The sequence below is a fragment of the Asparagus officinalis genome, chromosome 9 (assembly GCF_001876935.1).
Source record: "Asparagus officinalis chromosome 9, Aspof.V1, whole genome shotgun sequence".
Classification (NCBI taxonomy): domain Eukaryota; kingdom Viridiplantae; phylum Streptophyta; class Magnoliopsida; order Asparagales; family Asparagaceae; genus Asparagus; species Asparagus officinalis.
In genome coordinates this window covers 9,089,763-9,112,531 of record NC_033802.1, presented here as the reverse complement: position 1 = coordinate 9,112,531, position 22,769 = coordinate 9,089,763, and the positions used below count along the sequence as shown (strand labels likewise).

Genomic DNA, 22,769 nt, shown 5'->3' with positions numbered 1-22,769 from the left:
TGATGGAATTTTTCGACGTACTCAGATGCGAAAAGGAAGACGAGCACCAATTCAGCCTTTCACTCCAGAAGGAAAACCTCCTGATTATTATCATAAAACTGGGAGAGGATTAGGCTACATTTCAATGCCCCCCTCTTCAGAAAATGAATGTCTATATCAGGACCACTCATCTAGAACATCGTCATGGGACTCATACGTTAGCATTGGTGCAGTCTTCAAGGGCTTGTCTATGAATATGACCTCATCTAGTCATCCAGACGAAGACGAAGAGGATGACGAGGAGTTGATTAAATCGACCGGTGATCCTTGGATCAAATGTCTTAACATTTTATGGGATATGTGTTTCGAGCAACGCGAGTCACCCACGGTAGATAAGGTGATCCAGATAAACATGGGAGATGAAACCGATCCCAAGCCTATTTTTATAAGTGAAAGATTATCACCATCCGAGAAAGAGGACCTTATATCTCTCATTCGCGAATATATAGATGTCTTCGCCTGGAACTATGAAGACAAGTCTGGTCTTGACCGAAAAGTAGCCGTGCGTCATCTCAACATTAATCCGGATGCGAAACCCGTTAAATAACAACAACGTCAGTTCCGTCCAGAGATTATGGAAGCAATTGAATCAGAAGTTAAAAAGCTTATCGATTCAGGCTTCGTCAGAGAGGAACAACACCCTGAATGGGTCCCTAACATTATCCCCATAACCAAGAAAAATGGGAAAGTCAGGATTTGCATCGACTTCCGTGACTTAAATGCCTAACATTATCCCCATAACCAAGAAAAATGGGAAAGTCAGGATTTGCATCGACTTCCGTGACTTAAATGCCGCATGTCCGAAGGATGAGTTTCCAAAATGGGAAAGTCAGGATTTGCATCGACTTCCGTGACTTAAATGCCGCATGTCCGAAGGATGAGTTTCCCCTTCCCATTACGGACGTCATGATTGACAATACTTATGGGTATGAGAGAATGTCTTTCATGGACGGATTCTCAGGATATAATCAGATCAAAATGCACCCTGAAGATGAAAAGCACACAGCTTTCAGAACACCACTGGGGGTGTACTGTTATACAGTAATGCCGTTTGGACTGAAGAATGCTGGTGCAACCTATCAGTGTGCCATGAGCACGATCTTCCATGAACATCTTCGCAAAAAGGTAGAGTGCTACGTAGATGACATCGCAGTGAAGCATGAGCACGATCTTCCATGAACATCTTCGCAAAAAGGTAGAGTGCTACGTAGATGACATCGCAGTGAAGAGCCAGAAGAAAGGCGACCATCTCTTTTCGCAAAAAGGTAGAGTGCTACGTAGATGACATCGCAGTGAAGAGCCAGAAGAAAGGCGACCATCTCTTAGACTTGAGGATGATATTTGACATCATGCGAGTACATCAACTGAAGATGATCCCCACCAAATCTTTCCTATGGGTATCCAATGGTAAATTCCTTGGGTTCATAGTCACCTCTAAAGGTATTTCCCTTGATCCAGAAAAGGTTCGGGCTATCCAAGAGATGCAATCTCCGAAGAATATCAAGGAACTCAGAGGCCTACAGGGCAGATTGGCTTATATCCGGAGATTTATATAAAACCTCTCAGGACGCTGCCAGCCCTTCACCAAGTTAATGAAGAAAGGGGTCTCCTTTGTTTGGGATGGAAACTGTCAAAAGGCATTTGAGGAGATCAAGCAATATCTCACTCAGCTACCCGTTCTAGTGGCCCCGGTGACAGGAAAACCATTCCTGTTATATGTGAGGGTCATGGAACATTCTTTTGGAGCTTTATTAGCTCCGAACAATGATGAGGGCCATGAGCAGGCAATCTGCTACCTCAGTAGAACCATGATTGGATCTGAACACCGGTACAATCCAGTGGAAAAAGAATGCCTTGCCTTGGTTTTCACCATTCAGAAAATATGGCTTTACTTAGTTGGACAAACTATTCATGTTATCTCCAAAGTAAACTCTTTGAGAGTTCTCATGACGAAACCTTCTTCGCTAAATTGCCGCCTTACAAAATGGGCAATACTTCTGTCACAGTGTTCAATACAGTTCATGCCTCAGAAAGCTGTTAAAGGCCAAGCCCTAGCAGATTTCTTAGCTAACCATCCAGTGCTTGATTCTTCTAGATTATATGAAGACTTACCAGACGAAGTTGCAAAGGCTTATGTAACTCAAGGAGTCATGCAAGTATGGAAATTGTTCTTCGACATAGCATCTAGAGAAAGTCTCGATGGAGGAATCACAGCCGGTGTGGGGGTTGTGCTCGTATTCCCAACTGGTCAGGTGATCCCAAGAGGATTTTCCTTAATCGAGCCATGCACTAACGATGTAGCGGAGTACAATGCTTTGCTACTAGGAATACAGCTGGCCGAGGAGCTCAACATCCAATACCTTAAAGCCTACGGTGATTCTCAACTCATCGTAAATCAAGTCCGAGGAGAATACAAAGTGCACAATAAGGATTTGATCCCATACCACTTTACGGAACTAAAGTTAGCTCAAAATTTTGAGGGATTCTTTATCGGACACGTTCCATGGGACCATAATGCCTATGCAGATGCCTTAGCTTTGCTAGCAACTTCACTGACATTGCCACCAAAGGCAGAAACAAAGATACTCGTGGCAGGCCGTGATTTGTATCACCCCAAGTTCCCTCTAGGAAATCGCTCAAAAGAGGTAACAACAGAGATCGTTTGTGAAGCTTCCACAAGCCTTGAACAAAGAGATTGGCAATTCCCATTCATCGATTATGTCTTGCACGACATCCTACCCGATGATTCTAAAGAAGCGGCCACCGTCAAATGGAAGGCCCTTCGATTCTATTATGATGCGGCATCTCGAACTTTGTATCGAAAATCGCATGATGGAGTTTTACTTCGCTACCTTTCCAGAAAAAAGGCACAAGAAGCCCTCAAGGAAGCTCATGACGGAATGTGTGGAGCTCATCAACCCGGAGCTAAACTAGGGGATCGACTCCGCAGGCTCGGCTATTATTGGCCTAAAATGATCGTTGACGCCGTCAATTATGCTAAAAGATGTCACGCGTGCCAGGTCCATAGTGATTTCATTCATCAAGCACCAGGGAATCTGCATCCCACATCTCCATCTTGGCCATTCGAGATGTGGGGAATGGATATTGTTGGACCCATTTTTCCTCCAACATCCAAAGGGCATCGGTTTATCTTAGCAGTAATCGATTACTTTTCCAAATGGGCAGAAGCAGTTCCTTTGAAATAAAAGGCTTCGGACGTGGTCAAGTTCATCAAACACCATGTCGTCTACCGCTTTGGCGTACCCCGGTGAATAGTTCATGATAATGGAGCCCAATTTGTCAGCTACAGTTTTCAGAGATTATGCAATAAGTTTAGAATCCAAAGCGTTGCGTCAATAGCATATTATCCGTCAGCTAATGGCCTTGCAGAAGCTTTTAACAAGATGATCGTAAAGCTTCTCAAGAAGTTCGTCTCCAAAAGCCGATGCGACTGGGACGAACGACTCGGCGAATGTCTATGGGCCTATTGTATAATGGTGAGGACCCTAACAAAAGCTACTCCCTTCTCTTTGGTGTATGGCTGCGAGGCTGTGCTACCATTAGAAATTCAGATCCCATCCATGAGAGTTTTCCTTGCGATCGGGATGACAGATGAGGACCATCATCGACTATGCCTTCAAGAACTAGAAGCGTTGGATGATAAGCGACTTCATGCTCAACAACAGATCGAGTTATGCCAAGCCCGAATCTCCAAAGCCTACAACAAAAAGGTCAAAGAAAGGATCTTTAAGAGAGGCGATCTTGTCTTAGCAGTTAGACGACCTATGGTCATGATGCACAAGATGAAAGAGAAGTTCAATCCTAAATGGGAAGGACCCTTCGTGGTAGAGTCAGTCTACTCGAATGGAGCCTACCGTCTCATCAATCAAAAAGGTGATAGGCTCATGATGCCAATCAACGGGAAATTTCTCAAGAAATATTACTCGTAGAGAATCATGGGACCTCCTTTTTTCTTCCCTCCAACTGAGTCTAAAAAGAGAAACTGAACTCACTTAGACTGGGGGTTGGTTGCTTGAAATCCACTGGATTAAGAGTAACAAAATCTTTCACGTCGTCAAGTTAATATTATACTTCTGATGATCATCATCCCCATGGAGTATAACTTCAGTCTATTTTATATTCAATATGACAATCTTCTCTGGTGACAAAATTACTATCATGTTAACACTACACCTCTGATAGTCAACTTATCAATCATCTCCAATAGGATGATAGGTCCACAAAGTTGTTCAAATCATAACAAAATTCCTGTCATGTTAACACTACACCTCTGACAGTCAACTTATCAATCCTCTCCAATAGGATGATAGGTCCACAAAGTTGTTCAAATCATAACAAAATTCCTGTCATGTTAACACTACACCTCTGACAGTCAACTTATCAATGTAACAAAATTCCTGTCATGTTAACACTACACCTCTGACAGTCAACTTATCAATCCTCTCCAATAGGATGGTAGGTCTACAAAGTTGTTCAAATCACAACAAAAGTCCTGTCATGTTAACACTACACCTCTAACAATCAACTTATCAATCCTCTCCAATAGGATGATAGGTCCAAAGTTGTTCAAATAACAACAAAATTCCTGTCATGTTAACACTACACCTCTGACAATCTAGGATGATAGGTCTACAAAGTTGTTCAAATCACAACAAAATTCCTATCATGTTAACACTATACCCCTAATAGTCAACTTATCAGTCCTCTCCAATAGGATGATAGGTCCAAAGTTGTTCAAATCACAACAAAATTCCTGTCATGTTAACACTACACCTCTGACAGTCAACTTATCAATCCTCTCTAATAGGATGATAGGTCCATAAAGTTATTCAAATCACAACAAAATTCCTGTCATGTTAACACTACACCTCTGAAAGTCAGCTTATCAATCCTCTCCAATAGGATGATAGGTCCACAAAGTTGTTCAAATCACAACAAAATTCCTGTCATGTTAACACTACACCCCTGACAGTCAGCTTATCAATCCTCTCCAATAGGATGATAGGTCCACAAAGTTGTTTAAATCATAACAAAATTCCTGTCATGTTAACACTACACCTCTGACAGTCAGCTTATCAATCCTCTCTAATAGGATGATAGGTCCATAAAGTTATTCAAATCATAACAAAATTCCTGCCATGTTAACACTACATCTCTGACAGTCAGCTTATCAATCCTCTCTAATAGGATGATAGGTCCACAAAGTTGTTCAAATCTCAACAAAATTCCTATCATGTTAACACTACACCTCTGACAGTTAACTTATCAATCCTCTCCAATAGGATGATAGGTCATCAAAATTGCTCAAATCGTAATCTTCCCCAACAAGACGCTAAGTCTTCAAAATCTTGTTCAAATCACAGGTACAAACTCGTCAAGTTAACATCACACCTCTGACGACCAAACCAGTTTATCGACTCTCTTCAATAGAGCGATAGGCCCATAAAATACTATTAGGTTAACACCACACCTCCAATAGGCAAACCCCTAATGAACTTGTTAGGTCTATTTCAAAAATAAATAGCAAGTCTTCATTATAGAATCCCCAGCGGATTGAAGATTTTCTGGAGTTATCCTAGTGATAATGCAGAAAATTTCTGAATTTCGCTCTAAGTAAAAATTCATGCTAAGTTAATACTACACCTCTGGCACTTCAAACTTTCTTTCAGTGTTTCAAATGAAAATATAACACATGAAGAAATAGCGGCAAAGTCTATGTATTCAATATCATAGCACTAAGCCTAAGAGAGTTCATTCTTTTAGTACAACGTTATATGTGGAACGGACTTAGACAATCCATATGCTAGCCCGACTCAAACGGTAGTCGGTAAAGTCTTATCAAATCCATTGATGGTTGAGAGTTTGCCAAAAATCCCATTGTATGCAGAATCATGAAAATCATTTTAGGATCCAAAGTATTCCAAAAATTCATTCTAGTGAACCGTGAATTTTCAAAATTTTTGGAGGGGGTACTGTAGGCTGTTTAAAAATCACTATAAATAGCTGATCTCTACTGATTCAATAGATGATGAAAGATATAATCTGACGTCTTTCACATCAACAAGCGGAAGTTACAATCTGACGGCCTCCGCAAACAGTCAATGAAAGTTACAATGTAAAGACTTTCACAGCAACGTGTTAGAGTTGCAAATTGATGACTCTCACATTCCACAAAGGCCAAGTGTAAAGATTACAAAAATGACAATCTGCACAGAAGTCAAAGGAAAGAGATTAAAAATTGACGATCTCTACAAATCCAAACGCGGAGGTCGCCAAACGCAAAGGTCGCCAAACGTAAAGGTCGCCAGATGCAGAGGTCACCAGACATGGAGTTCGTCCCAAGCCCAGAGGCGGAGGTCGGAGGTCGCCAGACACAGAGGTCGCCAGACGCAGAGGTCGCCAGACGCAGAGGTCACCATACACGGAGTTCGTCCCAATCCCAGATGCGGAGGTTGCCAGACGTAGAGGTCGTCAGACGCATAGGTCACCAGACGTAGAGGTCACCAGACACGGAGTTCATCCTAAGCTCAGACGCAGAGGTCGCCAGACGCGAAGGTCGTCAGACGCAGAGTTCACCCGTGTTTTTCTCTCCAGAACGAGACCCTTGCATTTTTGACGCTGGAACACTTTTCAAAACTGTCCCATCAAGGTATGGGCACAATTAAGGGCCTATTATGGGGTGCCTTACTCTATGATAACCCTATAAATAGGGTTGGATCTCCAATAAGCCAGAGGCTGGGAAAAAAGAGGAAAAAAGAGGAGAAAAGGGGGATCAAAAGAGAGAAGAAAGAGAAGGAGAGATACTTCTTGGAGAGGATTCTTGGAGCATTCTTGGAGCTTTCTTGGAGCTTTTTGGATTGCTCTTTAAACCCATTTGGGTTAGTTTTCTTGAGTTTCATCTTCTCTCTAAAATTAACCCTTCTTGGGGATTTAAACTCAGCTAGAGTTTCTCAACTCTCTCACAGAGAGTCTCTAACTTGTTCAAACAAGTTTCTTTCAAACTCGCCTAGAGTTCTTAACTCTCTTACAGAGAGTTTCTCAACTTGCCTAGCAAGTCCCCCAAACTCGTGTAGAGTTCCGAACTTGTCTTGCAAGTTCTTGACACTCTCACAGAGAATTCTCAAAACTCAGCTAGAGTTATAAACTTGCCTCACAAGTTCTCTCAAGGTGTCAAGTCAAGGAGAGAAGACCAACACCCCATAAAGTTGAAGTGCTCGGATCGTCAACGGGATACAAGATTCAAACTCCCATCGCCACAAAGAAAGAACTCAGTTTTAAACAAAGGGAAGGTTTCATTCTTCCCTCTTTTGTAAATCGGGGAATCGATAAAGAAAACTATAGTTTTTTTTTCTAAGTCAGTTAGAGAATATTGAGAGGATAGTAATCATTCTTTTTCTAAGTCAGTTAGAGAGAATAATACAGATTCAATTCTCAAGTTTCTCGTAATTTCCTACGCGTACAGCCTACAAATACCCTCTCAAAAGTGTTTCAGTCTCATTCTTTTATAGAGGAGACTAGAATATTTTGGATATGGTTGGCCTAAGCTTCAATTCGTTAACTTAGTCATCTTTCAGTCTTTTTTGTATTTTGTCAAATAGTCTAAAATTCTTCCGGTGCTATGTTTATCGTCTGACCGTTATCGAAACCTTAAACTAAAACTGGTATGTTGATATTTGAATTAGCTCGTATCATTAAATTGATGTTGAACTAGTTCATCTTCATCAGGAGTTTGTATCTGAATCATGATTGAACTCTCCAGAATTATCCTTTGACCTGGAATTTTTCCCGAGCCTTATTTCGACGAAATTACCGATGCATTGGCCGGCATTGACCTTCGTTACGGTGTGAATGTAATTGAGCCTTATTTTGGCAAAAATATCGATGCGTTAACCGGCGTTAACCTTCATTGCAATATGTTTACATTCATTGCAATGCGTTGACTGATGTGAATATAGTTTATACTCATACGTTAACTAGAGTCTACACAGTTTAAGATCCTAACGCGTTGGAGCGTGGAGAATCAGTTTATACTCCTATACTTCTTGGAGTTTTCGAGAATTAGTTTAACCTCGTATACTCGTTAGAGGTTCAAGAAGATGTAGTTTATACTCGTATACTCATCGGAGTGTGAGAAGAGCAAGCTAGAATATATCGGAGGCTCGCCAGGTTGAGCTCTTTGTGCGAGATTTGATTGTAGGACCAGCCGTAGATGCTGATACAGCTACTTCTCTGAAGCTTCCCCAGGTGCTCGAGTCACGAGACCAACTGATGAAGCTGGTGCGTTAATGACTACTAAAGCTGATTGAAGATGAAGCTTATACAAGCTTTATGAAGAGAAGCTCTCCGAGTTAGAAGAGCGAATCCATCATCACAAGTTGTTCATTATAGGATTTCTGGCAAAGCCCCAGCCATCAACGGATTGGATGAGCATTTATCGACTACTGTTTAAGTGAGGCTAGCATGTAGATTGTTTAAATTCGTTTTACATGTAACGTTGTGCTAAAAGAATAAACTCTTTTAGACTTAGTGTTATAATATTGAATACATAGACTTTATCATTTTTTACGGGAAAGACTAACCGGCAACGCGTGTTAGGTGTAGTTTATCTCTAATTAGGGATCAAGATAAATTCCTCCATGCGTGTAAGGCATGGATTCTGACGTTATTAATGACACAGCCTACCATAATGTCAAATACGTGTGGTTTGCTATTTTCACGGGAATGCGCTACCCGATAGCATGTCTTAGATGTAGACTTATCTCTATTTAGGGATCAAAATAAAGTTCCCCATGCATGAAAGGTATGGATTTTTGTCGCTACGATATTGAATACGTAGACTTGATCATTTTTTAGGGAACGGAGCACCCGATAGTATGCGTTAGATGCAGACTTATCTATAATTAGGGATCAAGATAAAGTCCCCCATGCGTGTGAGGCATGGATTTTGGTGTCTTTTTTGCGGCAAAAGACTAACCAACAATGCGTGTTAGGCATAGACTTATCTCTGATTAGGGATCGAGATAATGTCCCCCATGCATGTAAGGTATGGATTTTGGCGTTATTAATAACAATCTGCCATGATGTCCAATACGCGGGCTTTACCATTTTCACGGGAATACGCTACCCGATAGCATGTGTTAGATGTAGACTTATCTCTATTTAGGGATCGAGATAAAGTCCTTCATGCATGAAAGGTATGAATTTTTGTTGCTACGATGTTGAATACATAGACTTGGTCATTTTTACGAGAACGGACCACTCTGTAGCATGAGTTAGATGCAGACTTATCTCTAATTAGGGATCAAGATAATCTCCCCCATGCGTGTAAGGCATGGATTTTGGTTAGATTGTGTCTTCTCTTAGGGCAAAAATGAACCCGGTTTTGGAGAGGAAGAATTTTATATTCTATCTCCAGGTCTTCTCTTAGGGCAAAGACAAACTTGATGCTAGAAAGAAATAATTTTATATTCTATCTCTTGCTGTAAAAGAAACTCAAAGTGAGATATCCACTTTAAGAATTCTAAAGGTGAAACTAAAAGTGGGATCTTCACTCTTAGAATCGAAAAGATCTAGATAACCCTAACTTTTATAGGATTGGTTACCCATGTTAGGTCTCATATTATGAGCCTATATCTTCTAATCTTGTTTTGATGATTACAAACAATTACTAATATTGTTTGTCTAGTATTTATGTTTTCTTATTAGGTATTTTAGACAAATAATATGTTAGAGGATGGATGAAATCGCGCTTCAACGATCATATCAAATGGAGGTTGGCGGAATAGTAGAATGAAGCCTATGCATACTAGTCAAGATCCAAGTTCAAACTTCTTCCATGTTTACCAAGACAAGCTACAATGAAGATCTATCAAGCTCGAGTAAATTTAGTTTAAGGTTTATATAATGTGTGTTAATTCTATAAGCTCAAATATACACACACATTTTATTTGTGAATTTTCTCAAATATAGGAGTTTTTATGCAAAATATGTTTTAATATGTTTTGGACTATATATACATCATAAACATCTTTTATTATGTCCATATAAATATTCCATAAGTTTTCAAAACTTGTTTTGAGTCAAAAATAAAAAATCACATGTTTTATTAAACATGTATTTTAGTGTTTTTAAATATTTCTGAGATTTCACAAATGGTAAGAGCAAATTAAAAAATTCTTTTTCCAACATGCTGATAATCATGTTTATAAATTTTTCCCAACGTTTTATATTTTTTAGAATTTATTTGCTATTTTTAAAAGGACTTTAAAAATTCGTTTTCAAAAATTGTTTCAGGCTGATAACCTGATATCAGTCGACAGATGACATCAGTCGACTGAAGAATATGCCTACAATCTTCAAAAGTTTCTAATTCGTTTTGGTTGACTGACCAGTCGACTAATGATCCATCAGTTGACTGATAAAGATCATCAGTTGACTGATTAGCTGGTAAATGCCTATAACGGTCAGCTCATCAGTCGACTTATGAAACCCTTCAGTCGACTGATGGCCCAACGGCTAGTTTTTCCAGCCTTCTTTTTTTGTCTTTTTGCTAGATTTGTTTGGGTGTAGTGCCTTGGTTTTTCTTCCTATATAAACCCCTATTGTTCTCATCAGAGAAAAGTTTTTTGAAGAGGATTTTAAAGAGGAGTTTAAAGTGTTTTAAAGTTTGTTTAAGTTTTCAAGTTTGAGTTCACAAAGAGGAGGCTTGCATTTTCAATTGAGAAATTCATCCTCAATCTTCTTCAACCTCTTTGTGTTTATAGAGAAGTTTTTCTAACTCTTTTCTCTAGCAATTTTATTATTGATTTTTATATTCTTATTGTTGCTAGTTTGCTAATTGAGTTAGATTTTATTTATACTCACTTTATCACACACACCCTATTTGAGCTTGTAGCATTTCATACATCATATATTGTGTTAGAGGTTGCATTGACGTATCATTTGTGTCTAGTGCTTAGTCTTTTTATTCGCCTTTGCCTATTGTTTATATTGCTCATTCTTGGTCATATCATATTGTATATCTATCTTGCAAGAAAAATTTATTAATAAGTTTTAATCGGCATTAATATCTAATAAGATTAGCAATTATCCTATTCACCCCCCCTCTAGGGTACTTTCAATTGGTATCAGAGCTTGGTGCTCTTTGATTTGAGGTTTAACTACCTTGAGTTAAAGATCCCTTATTCTTTAATATTGTTGCTAATCTTGTTTTGATATTATTTTGATTCGCTTGCTCATATATTATGGATATGTTCGGTGTAGGCTACGATATAAATATTGTTCCTAGATATAGTAACTTCCCTTATGAATAATGGTGTTGTAGATTCAAAATTTTTGTTGAATCTATAAATATAAATTTATGGGAAGTTATTGACAATACTTATATTGTGTCCACTTCGGAGAAATCCAAGTGGAGCAAACATGACAAGAAAATATTTACTATGAACAAGTTAGTGTTAGAATTTATGCATAATACTTTAGGTTCATGTATTTCTAATGAACTTGCTCATTTTGATAGCTTATACAATTTGGAAATTATTTGAAGCACATCAAGGGAACTTGTAGGCGATCCGACGATCTTTGGCGGCTCCCTCTACAAGTTCACAAGGAGCCTCATCATGCACACGGCCACTAGGCGATAGCCCTAGTGAGGTATTCGAGTCCGATAACGAAAATAATCTTACTATTGATGAACTTGTACATGGTTATGAATTGTTGATGCATGAGTATAAGAAATTGCAACGTAGCTACATTAACTTAAAAAACAAGCATGTCGAAATAAAATTCTCTCATGAAACACTAGCCACTAAGTTTGATCTCATTGCAAATAAAAATATAAATCTTAAATAATACAATAAAAATTAAAATTAGAAAATGCTAGTTTGTTTCATGCTAAATGTGATGCTATGTTAGAAGTTGAGAACATTTGTTTCATGCTAAATGTGATGCTATGTTAGAAGTTGAGAACATAAGAAAAGAGCTTAATTCTTTCAAAATTGATCATGCATGTTAGAAGTTGAGAACATAAGAAAAGAGCTTAATTCTTTCAAAATTGATCATGCATGTTCTACTTCTTACAACAATGCTTGTGTGGATAATAATAAGTTGAATCATGTTAAAAGTAGAATATCCTCTTTAGATTCAATACTAAAAACTTGCATTGTTAATAAAAAAAAGCTTATGGACATATGTGCAAAGTCCCATGAAAATTCTTACAAGAAAACTACACACTATGCACATATGTATAACAAAATTTATAAGTGTTCAATTTACAGCCGTAAAGGGCATATTGCTAAATTTTGTTATAATGCACAAAAGCCTAATAAGCCTAATCATGTTTGTGCATCCCATCAAGCTTCATCATCACACACACATGTACATGTATCCAAAGTTCATCATAAGCATGCTAGTGTGTATAAGTGTGAATATTATGGTCGTTTTGGTCATTTGGCCAAGTATTGTTTTGATTTAAAAAAGAATTAACTTTTGCCAAATGATTCTAAAATACCACATGTGTTTAATTGCAATGTTTGTGGTAGATTTAGACATATTACAAAATTTTGTTATGATTTGCAAAAAGCTTATATGTTGCAAAATGTTCCAAATAGACCTATGTTTAAAAGTATTTCGCATTTGCAAAAAGCTTTAAATAATTCACCATTGTTTGCAAATGTTCCACGTGCACCATATGGTCAACATGAACAAATGCATCCTTTCATTGCACTTATTGCAATCGAATGGGTCATTTGTATAATTATTACCATAACCGGATCCATGCACAAAATGTGCCTAAAAGGGATCATAACCCTAGGGCTTTAAGCTTAATAATAGGGGTCATGTCCCTAGACTCTTAGGTACCAAGAGTAATTGGGTACCAAAATAAGTTTCTTCTTTAAGAACTAATTTTTTGGCTTTCTTTTGTTTTAGTTTTTTTTATGTTCTTAAAGACATTTTTTTAAAAGTTTATAAACAAAATCGAAAATAATTTCATTCTTGGTATTTGATTTACAAAATTATCATTCATGTTTTTTTCATGATTCTCTTTTATATATTTTCTTGTTTTCATCCTTTATGAATTGATACAATTTTTATTAAGATGATTTTTCTATGTTAAAACATCACTTTTGGTAATATACCATGTTTTCAATTATTTTAACAATGTGTTTATGTTTATGGGATCATTATAAAACACTCTTCTGATGATATTTATGTGTTTGAGCTTCCGGATCATCTATTTGTGGTTTATAATGTATTCTGTATGTGGTTTGATCAAATTTCACAAAGAAGGTTCTCTTTATTGATCAACCATATTTTTTTCTTTGTTCTTGAGCTTTCATATGAGAGGTTTATGGTTTGAGCAACCCCCCTAGAGGTTTACCGGATGCTAAAAGCTTTATTTGGGTTGAAACTTGTTTCAAGAGCTTGTTATGCTCACCTCTCTTGCTTTTGTCGAAAATGATACAATATATACACTTTGAATTTATTTTAGTATTATTTTAGGATTTTATTTGAACCTTCATGAGGTTCATGATTTTATTTTATTTTTATTTCATGATCTACTTTTGTTTATATCCAAATAATGTTTTATGATTGGATATTAAGACACCTTTCTATTTATGCTCTCAATCAATCATGTTTTATGGTTGATAATTTGTAATTTTTTAAATCATTTAATGTTAGATTTTCTTTTAATTTTTTTTAAAATCTTTTAGGTTATATGTTTTAGACTCTTGTAGCACCTTATCTTCATGATACATGCATATGTGTTTACTTGGTCTTCTTTAATGTGAGTTGTGTTTAGGATATTCTATATCCATGCTTATTCACATTTGTTTGTCATGTTCATAATTGCATATTTTCTATATGACTTTTTGATAGGGGGAGCCTTCCCCATATTTTTGTTTATACTTACCTATGCCTTATGATAGGGGGAGCTTTCGCTCTCTTATTCTTTTGTTTCCCCATTTTGATGTTGTCAAAGGGGGAGATACAAGTAGATTGTGAGTATATTTTAAGAGTATTGTGTTTTATTATATATCTTATATACTCTTTGTGTAGATTGTTTGTCATCATCAAAAATGGGGAGATTATTAGGTCTTATGTTATGAGCCTACATCTTTTAATCTTGTTTTGATGATTATAAACAATTCCTAATATTATTTGTCTAGTGTTTATGTTTTCTTATTAGGTATTCTAGACAAACAATATGTTATAGGATGGATGAAATCGTGCTTCAACGATCTAATCAAATGGAGGTTGGCGGAATAGTGGAATGAAGCCTATGCATACTAGTCAAGATCCAAGTTCAAGCTTCTTCCATGTTTACCAAGACAAGCTACAATGAAGATCTATCAAGCTTAGGTAAATTTAGTTTAAGATTTATATAATGTGTGTTAATTCTATAAGCTCAAATATACACACACATTTTATTTGTGAATTTTCTCAAATATAGGAGTTTTTATACAAAATATGTTTTAATATGTTTTGGACTATATATACATCATAAACATCTTTTATTATGTCCATATAAATATTCCATAAGTTTTTAAAACTTGTTTTGAGTCAAAAATAAAAAATCACATGTTTTATTAAACATGTATTTTAGTGTTTTTGAATATTTTTGAGATTTCATAAATGGTAAGAGCAAATTGAAAAATTCCTTTTCCAACATGATCATAATCATGTTTATAAACTTTTTCCAAAGTTTTATATTTTTTAGAATTTATTTGCTATTTTTAAAAGGACTTTAAAATTCATTTTCAAAAATCATTTCAGGCTGATAACCTGTTATCAGTCGACTGATGACATCAGTCCACTGATAAGTCGACTGAAGAATGTGTCTGTAATATTTAAAAGTTTTTGATTCATTTTGGTCGACTGACCAGTTGACTCATGATCCATCAGTTGACTGATAAAGGTCGTTAGTCGACTGATGAGCTGGTAAATGCCTACAACGGTCAGCTCATCAGTCGACTGATGAAACCCGTCGGTTGACTAACGGCCCAACAACTAGTTTTTCCAGCCTTCTTTTTTTATCTTTTTACTGGATTTGTTTGGGTTTTGTGCCTTGGTTTTTCTTCCTATATAAACCCCTATTGTTCTCATCAGAGAAAAGTTTTTTGAAGAGGATTTTAAAGTGTTTTAAAGTTTGTTTAAGTTTTCAAGTTTGAGTTTATAAAGAGGAGGCTTGCATTTTTAATTGAGGAATTCATCCTCAATCTTCTTCAACCTCTTTGTGTTTATAGAGAAAATTTTCTAACTCTTTTCTCTAGTAATTTTATTATTGATTTTCATATTATTATTATTGCTAGTTTGCTAATTGAGTTAGATTTTATTTATACTCACTTTATCACACACATTCTATTTGAGCTCGTAGCATTTTATACATCATATATTGGGTTGTGGGTTTGTGATTTGTGAGATTGAGCTTACATTGAGTTCTCATCCAATTAGAGAACATTTTATTATAATTGAGCTTTATTGTGAGTTACACGTTGTATCACACTTGTACACCGAGAGGAGTGTGTGGTGAGAGACGGGGTTATCCCAAGAGGAGTGGCGTCGGTAGTAAAGCCTGGAGGTAGGTCGTAATTCTGAGCACTTGAGGGAAACACGGGCTAGAGACTAACACTTAGAGGGTGTAGAGTGTGATTACAATTGTGTGTGTTGTAAAGTTTTCGGTGAACTAGAAAACTGAATTGTGAGGTGTAAATGTTGTTCGGGTGAGCTTAGAAAACCCGGTTATGATAATGGATTTCTCACCGGGAGTAGGGAGCGGAGACATAGGACGGAAGGTCCAAACTCTGTGATCATCCTTGTGTGTTAGAGTTTGCATTGGCGTATCATTTGTGTCTAGTGCTTAGTCTTTTTATTCGCCTTTGCCCATTGTTTATATTGCTCATATCACATTGTATATCTATTTTGCAAGAATAATTTGTTAATAATTTTTAATCGGCATTAATATCTAATAAGATTAGCAATAACCCTATTCACCCCTCTCTAGGGTACTTTCAACCCAACCTGATGATGAATTTCTCGTTTATCGAGATAAAATTCTAATTTCGGCCCTAACTGTTTAATGGTTAGACCAAGTGGGAATTTTGAAATGACCCTAACTATAGGAAGGTTTGATCGCCTGATGTGGGGGGGGGAAGACTCTCGTTTATTAAAAAAATTCTGGTTTTAGTCCTAACTGTTTAAATGTTTAACCAAATGGGAGTTTGAGACAACCCTAACTGTTTAAAGGTTTGATCGTTTAATTTAAAAGTGGACCTCTCGTTCATGGAAGAAATAGAGATGGGATTTTGGCTTTGGCTCTAACTATTTAAAGGTTTGACCAAGTAGGGGTTTGAGGCGATCCTAATTATTTAAATGTGTGATCGTTCAATTTGAAAGTGGACTCTTATTCTTAGAAGGAATCGAGAGGGGATTTTGGCTTTGGCCCTAACTGTTTAAATGTTTGACCAAATAAGGGTTTGAGACGATCCTAACTGTTTTAAGGTTTGATCGTTCAATTTGGAAGTAGACCTCTCGTTCATTGAAGGTATCGAGAGGAGATTTTGACTTTGGCCCTAACTGTTCGAAGATTTGACCAAGTGGGATGTTGAGACGACCCTAACTGTTTAAATGTTTGATCGTTCAATTTGAAAGAGGACCTCTAGTTCATGGAAGGAATTGAGAGGGGATATTGGCTTTAGTCCTAACTGTTCAAAGGTTTGACCAAATAAGAGTTTGAGACAACCCTAATTATTTAAATGTTTGATCATTCAATTTGAAAGTAGACCTCATGTTCATGGAAGGAATCGAGAGGGGATTTTGGCTTTAGCCCTAACTGTTTAAAGGTTTGGCCAAATTGGCAGTGGGAGTAGAGGTACAAATAACAGTGAGAATGTTGACTTGTACAAATCACTCAGTGGGGATTATTGGTGTCAAGTGGCTAGGACTTAACAAGAAGGGGTTTGTTAATCGCCATGGATCAGCAGATTAAAATTTTGGATGTCGTGTCAGGACTTCAACAGTGGGAGTGTTAAAGGCTTAGACATAGTGGGAGTTTGAATGGATTTCATCGTGAAGACTTTGATGGAATCACGTCAATTAATTTGATTAGTGAGGGATTTTATGGTGGAGGACCATGAATCATTAAGCACTGCACAATTACACCCTGCGAGTTTCGTGAGGAAAGATTGACCATATGCAGTTGTTGAATCTCATCTCAAGGAAAGAGGTGCTCCGAAAGTCACAGTGGGAGGGTTTTAATCAACTTGTAAATGATTAAATAGCCATAGTGTGAGGTTCTTAATCATGATTAAGAATAAATTATTTTGATGATTAGTTTGTACCTTGAATAATCAATCGGTTTTGGGTTATCCTTAAGAATACCATGTGTAGTCTTCTCCAGGAACTTTCTATTCGAATGTATTGAGGTATTCCACCCCTAGCTCTTTGGCAAACCTGAATCTAATTATATTTGGCCATATTGTCGAGTTATCCTTAAGAATATTAAGAGTAATATTCTCTAGGAACTTCCTGTTGTTGGAAATAAGGGAAGCAATTTAACCTTGTATACCCATCGGAGAAAGTCGGGTTATCCTTAAAATATTATGTGTAATATTCTCTAGGAACTTCCTGTCAAAGGTAGGGAATAGTTTAATCTCGTATACCAGTTGGAGGTCATGGAGAAGTAGTTTATACTCGTATACTCTTTGGAATTTTGGAGAAGCAGTTTATACTCGTATACTCTTTGGAGTATTCGTCGTTCTCATTTGGCTTGTTTCGTCGTTATAATGCCGTTGTTAAACAAGGCTTGGATTTTGTCTTTAAGAATAAAGCAAGCCTTAGTGGGATGATGGACCCTCTTGTGATAAGCACGGTACTTTGGATCTGAAGTTTTATCGGCTTCCTCTTAATTTTTAACAGGTGACAACTTGATTTTGTTGTTGTTCAGGAGGTACTTGAACATGGCTAGAACCTCATCATCCTTGAAGGAGTACTGTTGTGTCTGAGGTGACTGTTGTGACGATTGCTGTCGCGACTGTCGCTGTAATGTGTGATTAACATAAACAGCAGTTGTAGGTGTTGTCGGTTGTCCTCTCTCTGCCTTCTTTCTTCTGAGGAAGTGTTTGGGTTGTTCGCCACGTAGTTTTAACTCTTTCCAAGTAGCTGAAGGCACGACCCCTAGGGCTTGCAGGACATCAATGGAGAGATTGTTATGGCATGTCTGCAAGATGAACTCCTTTGTGACAGTACCCCAACAATTCATTTCCTTATTTTGGAAGCGTTTGACAAAGCTGTCAACTGACTCTCCGTCCTTCTGTTTCTCGTCCAACAGAGCTCCGATTGATACTTCGGTGTCATCATCGAAGAAGTTACTGAGGAATAGATTCTCCATGTTATCCCAGTAGTTAATGCTCCCTGGCTTGAGACGTCGATACCAATCGAAGGCAGCTCCATGAAGGGTGCCCATGAATGACCGAATCATCAAGGGTTTATTTCTGAAGATTATACTCAAATGGGATTTGAAGTAGGCCAAGTGTTGGGTTGGCGAGCCTCTCCCATCAAATAGTGTGAAGTTAATTAAATTGAACTTCGATGGGTACGGAATTGACTCCCACTCCCTTGGGTATGGACACGGAATGTCAGTCTTCTTTACTTCTTGAGCAGACATCAAGGCATTTACCTTATTCTCGAGGTCTTTCATCATCTCGTCGTCGCATTCATCTCTCTTTGAGTGATGTTGAGGAGAAGCAATTGGGCCAACCCCAGTTTTATTGAGGGGTGCAATTGAACTATCCCCAGTGTTATCGAGGGGTGCATCAACCTTGATGACTTCATCCACTTCTGGATCACTATCATCTGCACCGTGTAGTGGATCATTATCGTATAGTGTGAGTATATTTATGAGTATTGTGCGTTATTGCATATTTTATATATACTCTTTGTGTAGATTGTTTGTCATCGTCAAAACAAAAATGCCAACAATATCGTTAGACGTGACTGCGGAGTAAGTGTCTGACACTTCATCATCTGAGGATAGTCCTTTTTGCATCCTCTAATAATCTACCTCTAATCAACCCCTGTTGGAGCTGAGTTATATGCTGGGATATCCCTAGAAAAGAGTCAGGAGTGGAACGTCGTGTTAACTTTCCTTTATCGTCCATATTGATGGTGACTTTTGGGAGTTCGTCATCCTGACCAACTGATTTTTTTTGCAGAAGCATCATGATTTAGATTTGGACGCTTCAGTGGAGATCCTTTTAAATACTGAGATCTATAGGCGTCAAAAAATGCTGAGAGATATCCAAACACAGCTCAAAAGGAAGTCATCCAAAATGTCAAAAAGAACACAAGTATAGACTGTCTCGCACGCGAGACAGTCTTTACTGTCTCCCACGTGAGATAGACTGACTATCTCTGCCGTGGCGAGACATGTCTTTACGTGTCTCGCGGGCGAGACAGACTTTTACGTGTTCGTCCCACAGGGCGAGACAGTCTCCATTGTCGTCGCTGTGCGAGACAGTTTACTGTCTCGCGCTTGTACAGAATTACTTATGCTCGCACGTGAGACAGCTCTGCAGAGTCAAAAACTACTTTGCAATACCGCCAACACGTGGCCCACTAACCTTTCAGAACGTGGGAAACGTCAGGGCAGAATCACGTGATAACTGGCAAGAATAACGGAGTTGAAAACGTGGCGAAGGCAGTTACACGAAAACACTACAGAATATTCCTTTTCCGAGACGTTGTTACTGTCTCGTGGGCCGAGACGAAAACACTGTCTCGCCCGCCGAGACAGCACACACTGTCTCGGCAGCGCGAGACAGCAAATGCTGTCTCGCGAGCTTGTTTTCCGCCAACTGTTCCTAGGGGCTATAAATACCCCCCGAAGGCCATTTTTGAGGGAGGGCTGATCATTTTGAGCACTCCAGAGCAGACAGAGCAGAGTTCTTGAGCTTCCGATAATCCCTTGAGATTCGAGCTTTGACTTGATTTCAAGAAGAACGACTATCTTACTTTGATAAGATATTGTTTTAAATTCTCACTTTGATAAATGAAGAAAGAATCATTAAACCCCTCACGATTCAATCAGAATCTGTGATTTGGTGGTCCACGAGTCAAAGCGCTCCCGGCACAAGCAAAGATCCCACGCAAGCAGCGATCCAAACAACGATCCTGCGTTTGTTTCTCAAGAGTTGTAATTTTTTTCCTTTTGTTGTGTAAAAGGAGTCTTATAAAAAGGCTATCTCTTTTATTGAATTTATTGTAATCGATCGAAGATATAATGAATTCCATGATAAAGTCAACTTTTGACGCAAACAAGCTGGCGACCACAGTGGGAGCCAACAGTCTCACTGTCGAGACCGTCGTGTCGCAGCCAACCATCAAGATCCCGGTTGAATCAACGGTCAAGTACGAGTTCGACCAAGCAAAGTTTGAGGAGTATTTATCATCCTCATCTGTAAAGTCTTCCTCGCCTCGTAAATGCAGGAAGATTTCATCTTTGTTGAAGTTGTCAAACACTACGGATGAAGACTCTCGCTTAATTGTTGCTGAGGATTCTACTCGCAACCTCTCTGCTCATAATGACTCTTCTTCAATTAAGGAGTCATTAAATCAAAGCCCGCCAGCATTGACGAAAAGAGCTCATCAGAGACAACGCCAACGCCGCGCTCGCCAAATGGCTAAGGCTTTGGAACAACCCGATGGAGTTCGTTATCATGCAGACTTAGAGTCGAGGAGGCATCGAGTGGTTCAGTTGTCTCAACGACTAATCACTCATGTCTCTGCTAAACTCACGACGGAGGAATGGACTATTGTCAAAAGGGCTCGTTCGACCCTCATAGAACGTATACAAAAACGTCGTGCAAACGCTGCTCATGCCTGTGCTCTCTTACAACGAAGACGAGAAAGAAACAAGGAAACGGTGGCCAAAGAACCACCAAAACTCTGCAAAGTTTGGATTCCAAAAACTGGAGTTGTGAAAAATCAGCATTCGGAGCCCGTTAAGACTCTACACCCGCAAGGGGGTGGTTCTAAACGTATGACTCTTGACATAATCTTGGATCGCTCAGAGGCGACGACAAGTCATCCTGGGTATGTTAACAAGGTTCAAACACAAAAACAGAAGATAGGTTGCTCTGGTCACCATGCTGACGAGTTGTACTATCAAACTAAAGGTGGAAACAAATCACATAAAAGGACTGTTCGAGAAACGAATCGTCATTGTGTATGTGAAAAACTTATCAAAGCAGTGTTGTACAAATGCAACTGCTTTAAAGCCATTCCGCCGAAAGTTTCTGTGTTCCAGAGACTTTCTACTGAAATGTCGAAGCCGAATTTCCTGAAGTCACCATCAACATGGCTGATAAAGGAAAATCTAAGTGGCATTCAAGTGAACCAAACCCCGACTTTTCCCCGGGAGGAAAAGTCAATCCAAGAATTACTCAACGGATGTCTCGACTCCAGCTAGGAGCTATCAGGCGTAAAGACTACAAGAGAATGCAAGAAGGAATGTCCTCGAAAGATGAATTCTCGGACACTTGTTCTGCAATCGCTTCTGATGATACAATGTCTAGCACGGGACAAACCAGAGAAGTACTCACGATCACCTCTGATCAATTTGCTCAAATGCTTCAAGAAGCTCTAGCGAAACAACGTGAAGAAATTAGAGCTGAGATGAAGACAGAGATGGAGTTAGCTATACAACAAATGAGAGAATTGCTAACTCAACGGCCTCAACCTCCTGAGTCCAGTCAACGAGCTGAATCCAGCCGCCATACTCAGAATGTGGCAGATGATAGTGACTCAGAAGTGGATGAAGTCATTATGGCTGATACACCTCCCAATAGCAATAACGCTGGGGGTGGTTTAACGCACCCTCCCAATAACGATATTGGGGGTGGATCAATGGCACCTCTTACAGGGGGTGGCTTAACTCATTCTCCTCAACATCCTTCGAATGAAGACATGGACGATGATGAGAAAATGAAAGAGCTTGAAAACAAAGTCAATGCTTTGATGACGGCTCAAGAAGTGAAAAGGACAGGTATTCCATGTCCCTATCCAAAAGAATAGGACTCAATACCGTATCCGGCAAAGTTTAGTCTGATTAACTTCACATCGTTTGAGGGGAAGAGTTCGCCAATTCAGCACTTGATTTATTTCAAGTCTCATTTGGACATGATCTCTGGAAACGAGGCTTTAATGGTCCGGTCATTCGTTGGCACCCTTCGTGGGCCCGCCTTCGATTGGTACCGACGGCTCAAGCCAGGGAGCATCAATTGCTGGGATGACATGGAAAATTTGTTCCTCAGCAACTTCTTCGATGATGATACCGAAGTGTCAATCGGAATCCTTTTAGATGAAAAGCAAAAAGACGGAGAGTCTATTGATAATTTTTTCAAGCGCTTCCGTGACAAGGCAATGAATTACAGAGATCCTGTTACAGAGGAGTTTATCCTGTAAACATGCCATAATAATCTCTCCATCGATGTCCTAGAAGCCCTGGGGGTTGTACCATCCAAAACTTGGAAAGAATTAAAATTACATGGCGAACAAGCTGAACACTTTCTTAAAAGAAAGAAAGTTGAAAGAAGCCGACCGATGACATCTGCAATCACTGGGAACGCGACTCCTGATCCGAGGTTTCAAAAGGAGTATTCTTTCGAAGATGATGAAGCTCTAGCCATCTTAAAATACCTCCTCGCCAATGA

General features: G+C 38.6%; 1 protein-coding gene across 1 annotated transcript; it reads left to right on the top strand.

Annotated features, from left to right (window-relative positions):
- Nucleotides 1,632-18,062, top strand: LOC109823171. The gene is made up of 2 exons (XM_020389457.1): nucleotides 1,632-2,854; nucleotides 18,005-18,062. The coding sequence occupies exons 1-2, from the start codon at nucleotides 1,632-1,634 to the stop codon at nucleotides 18,060-18,062; spliced, it is 1,281 nt and encodes a 426-aa protein (XP_020245046.1).

Coding starts and splice junctions, on each gene's coding strand:
- LOC109823171 (XM_020389457.1), top strand. CDS start 1,632: ATGAAGAAAGGGGTCTCCTTTGTTTGGGATGGAAACTGTCAAAAGGCA. Junction 2,855..18,004: donor GATGCGGCATCTCGAACTTT/GTATCGAAAATC, acceptor GTTGTTGTTCAG/GAGGTACTTGAACATGGCTA.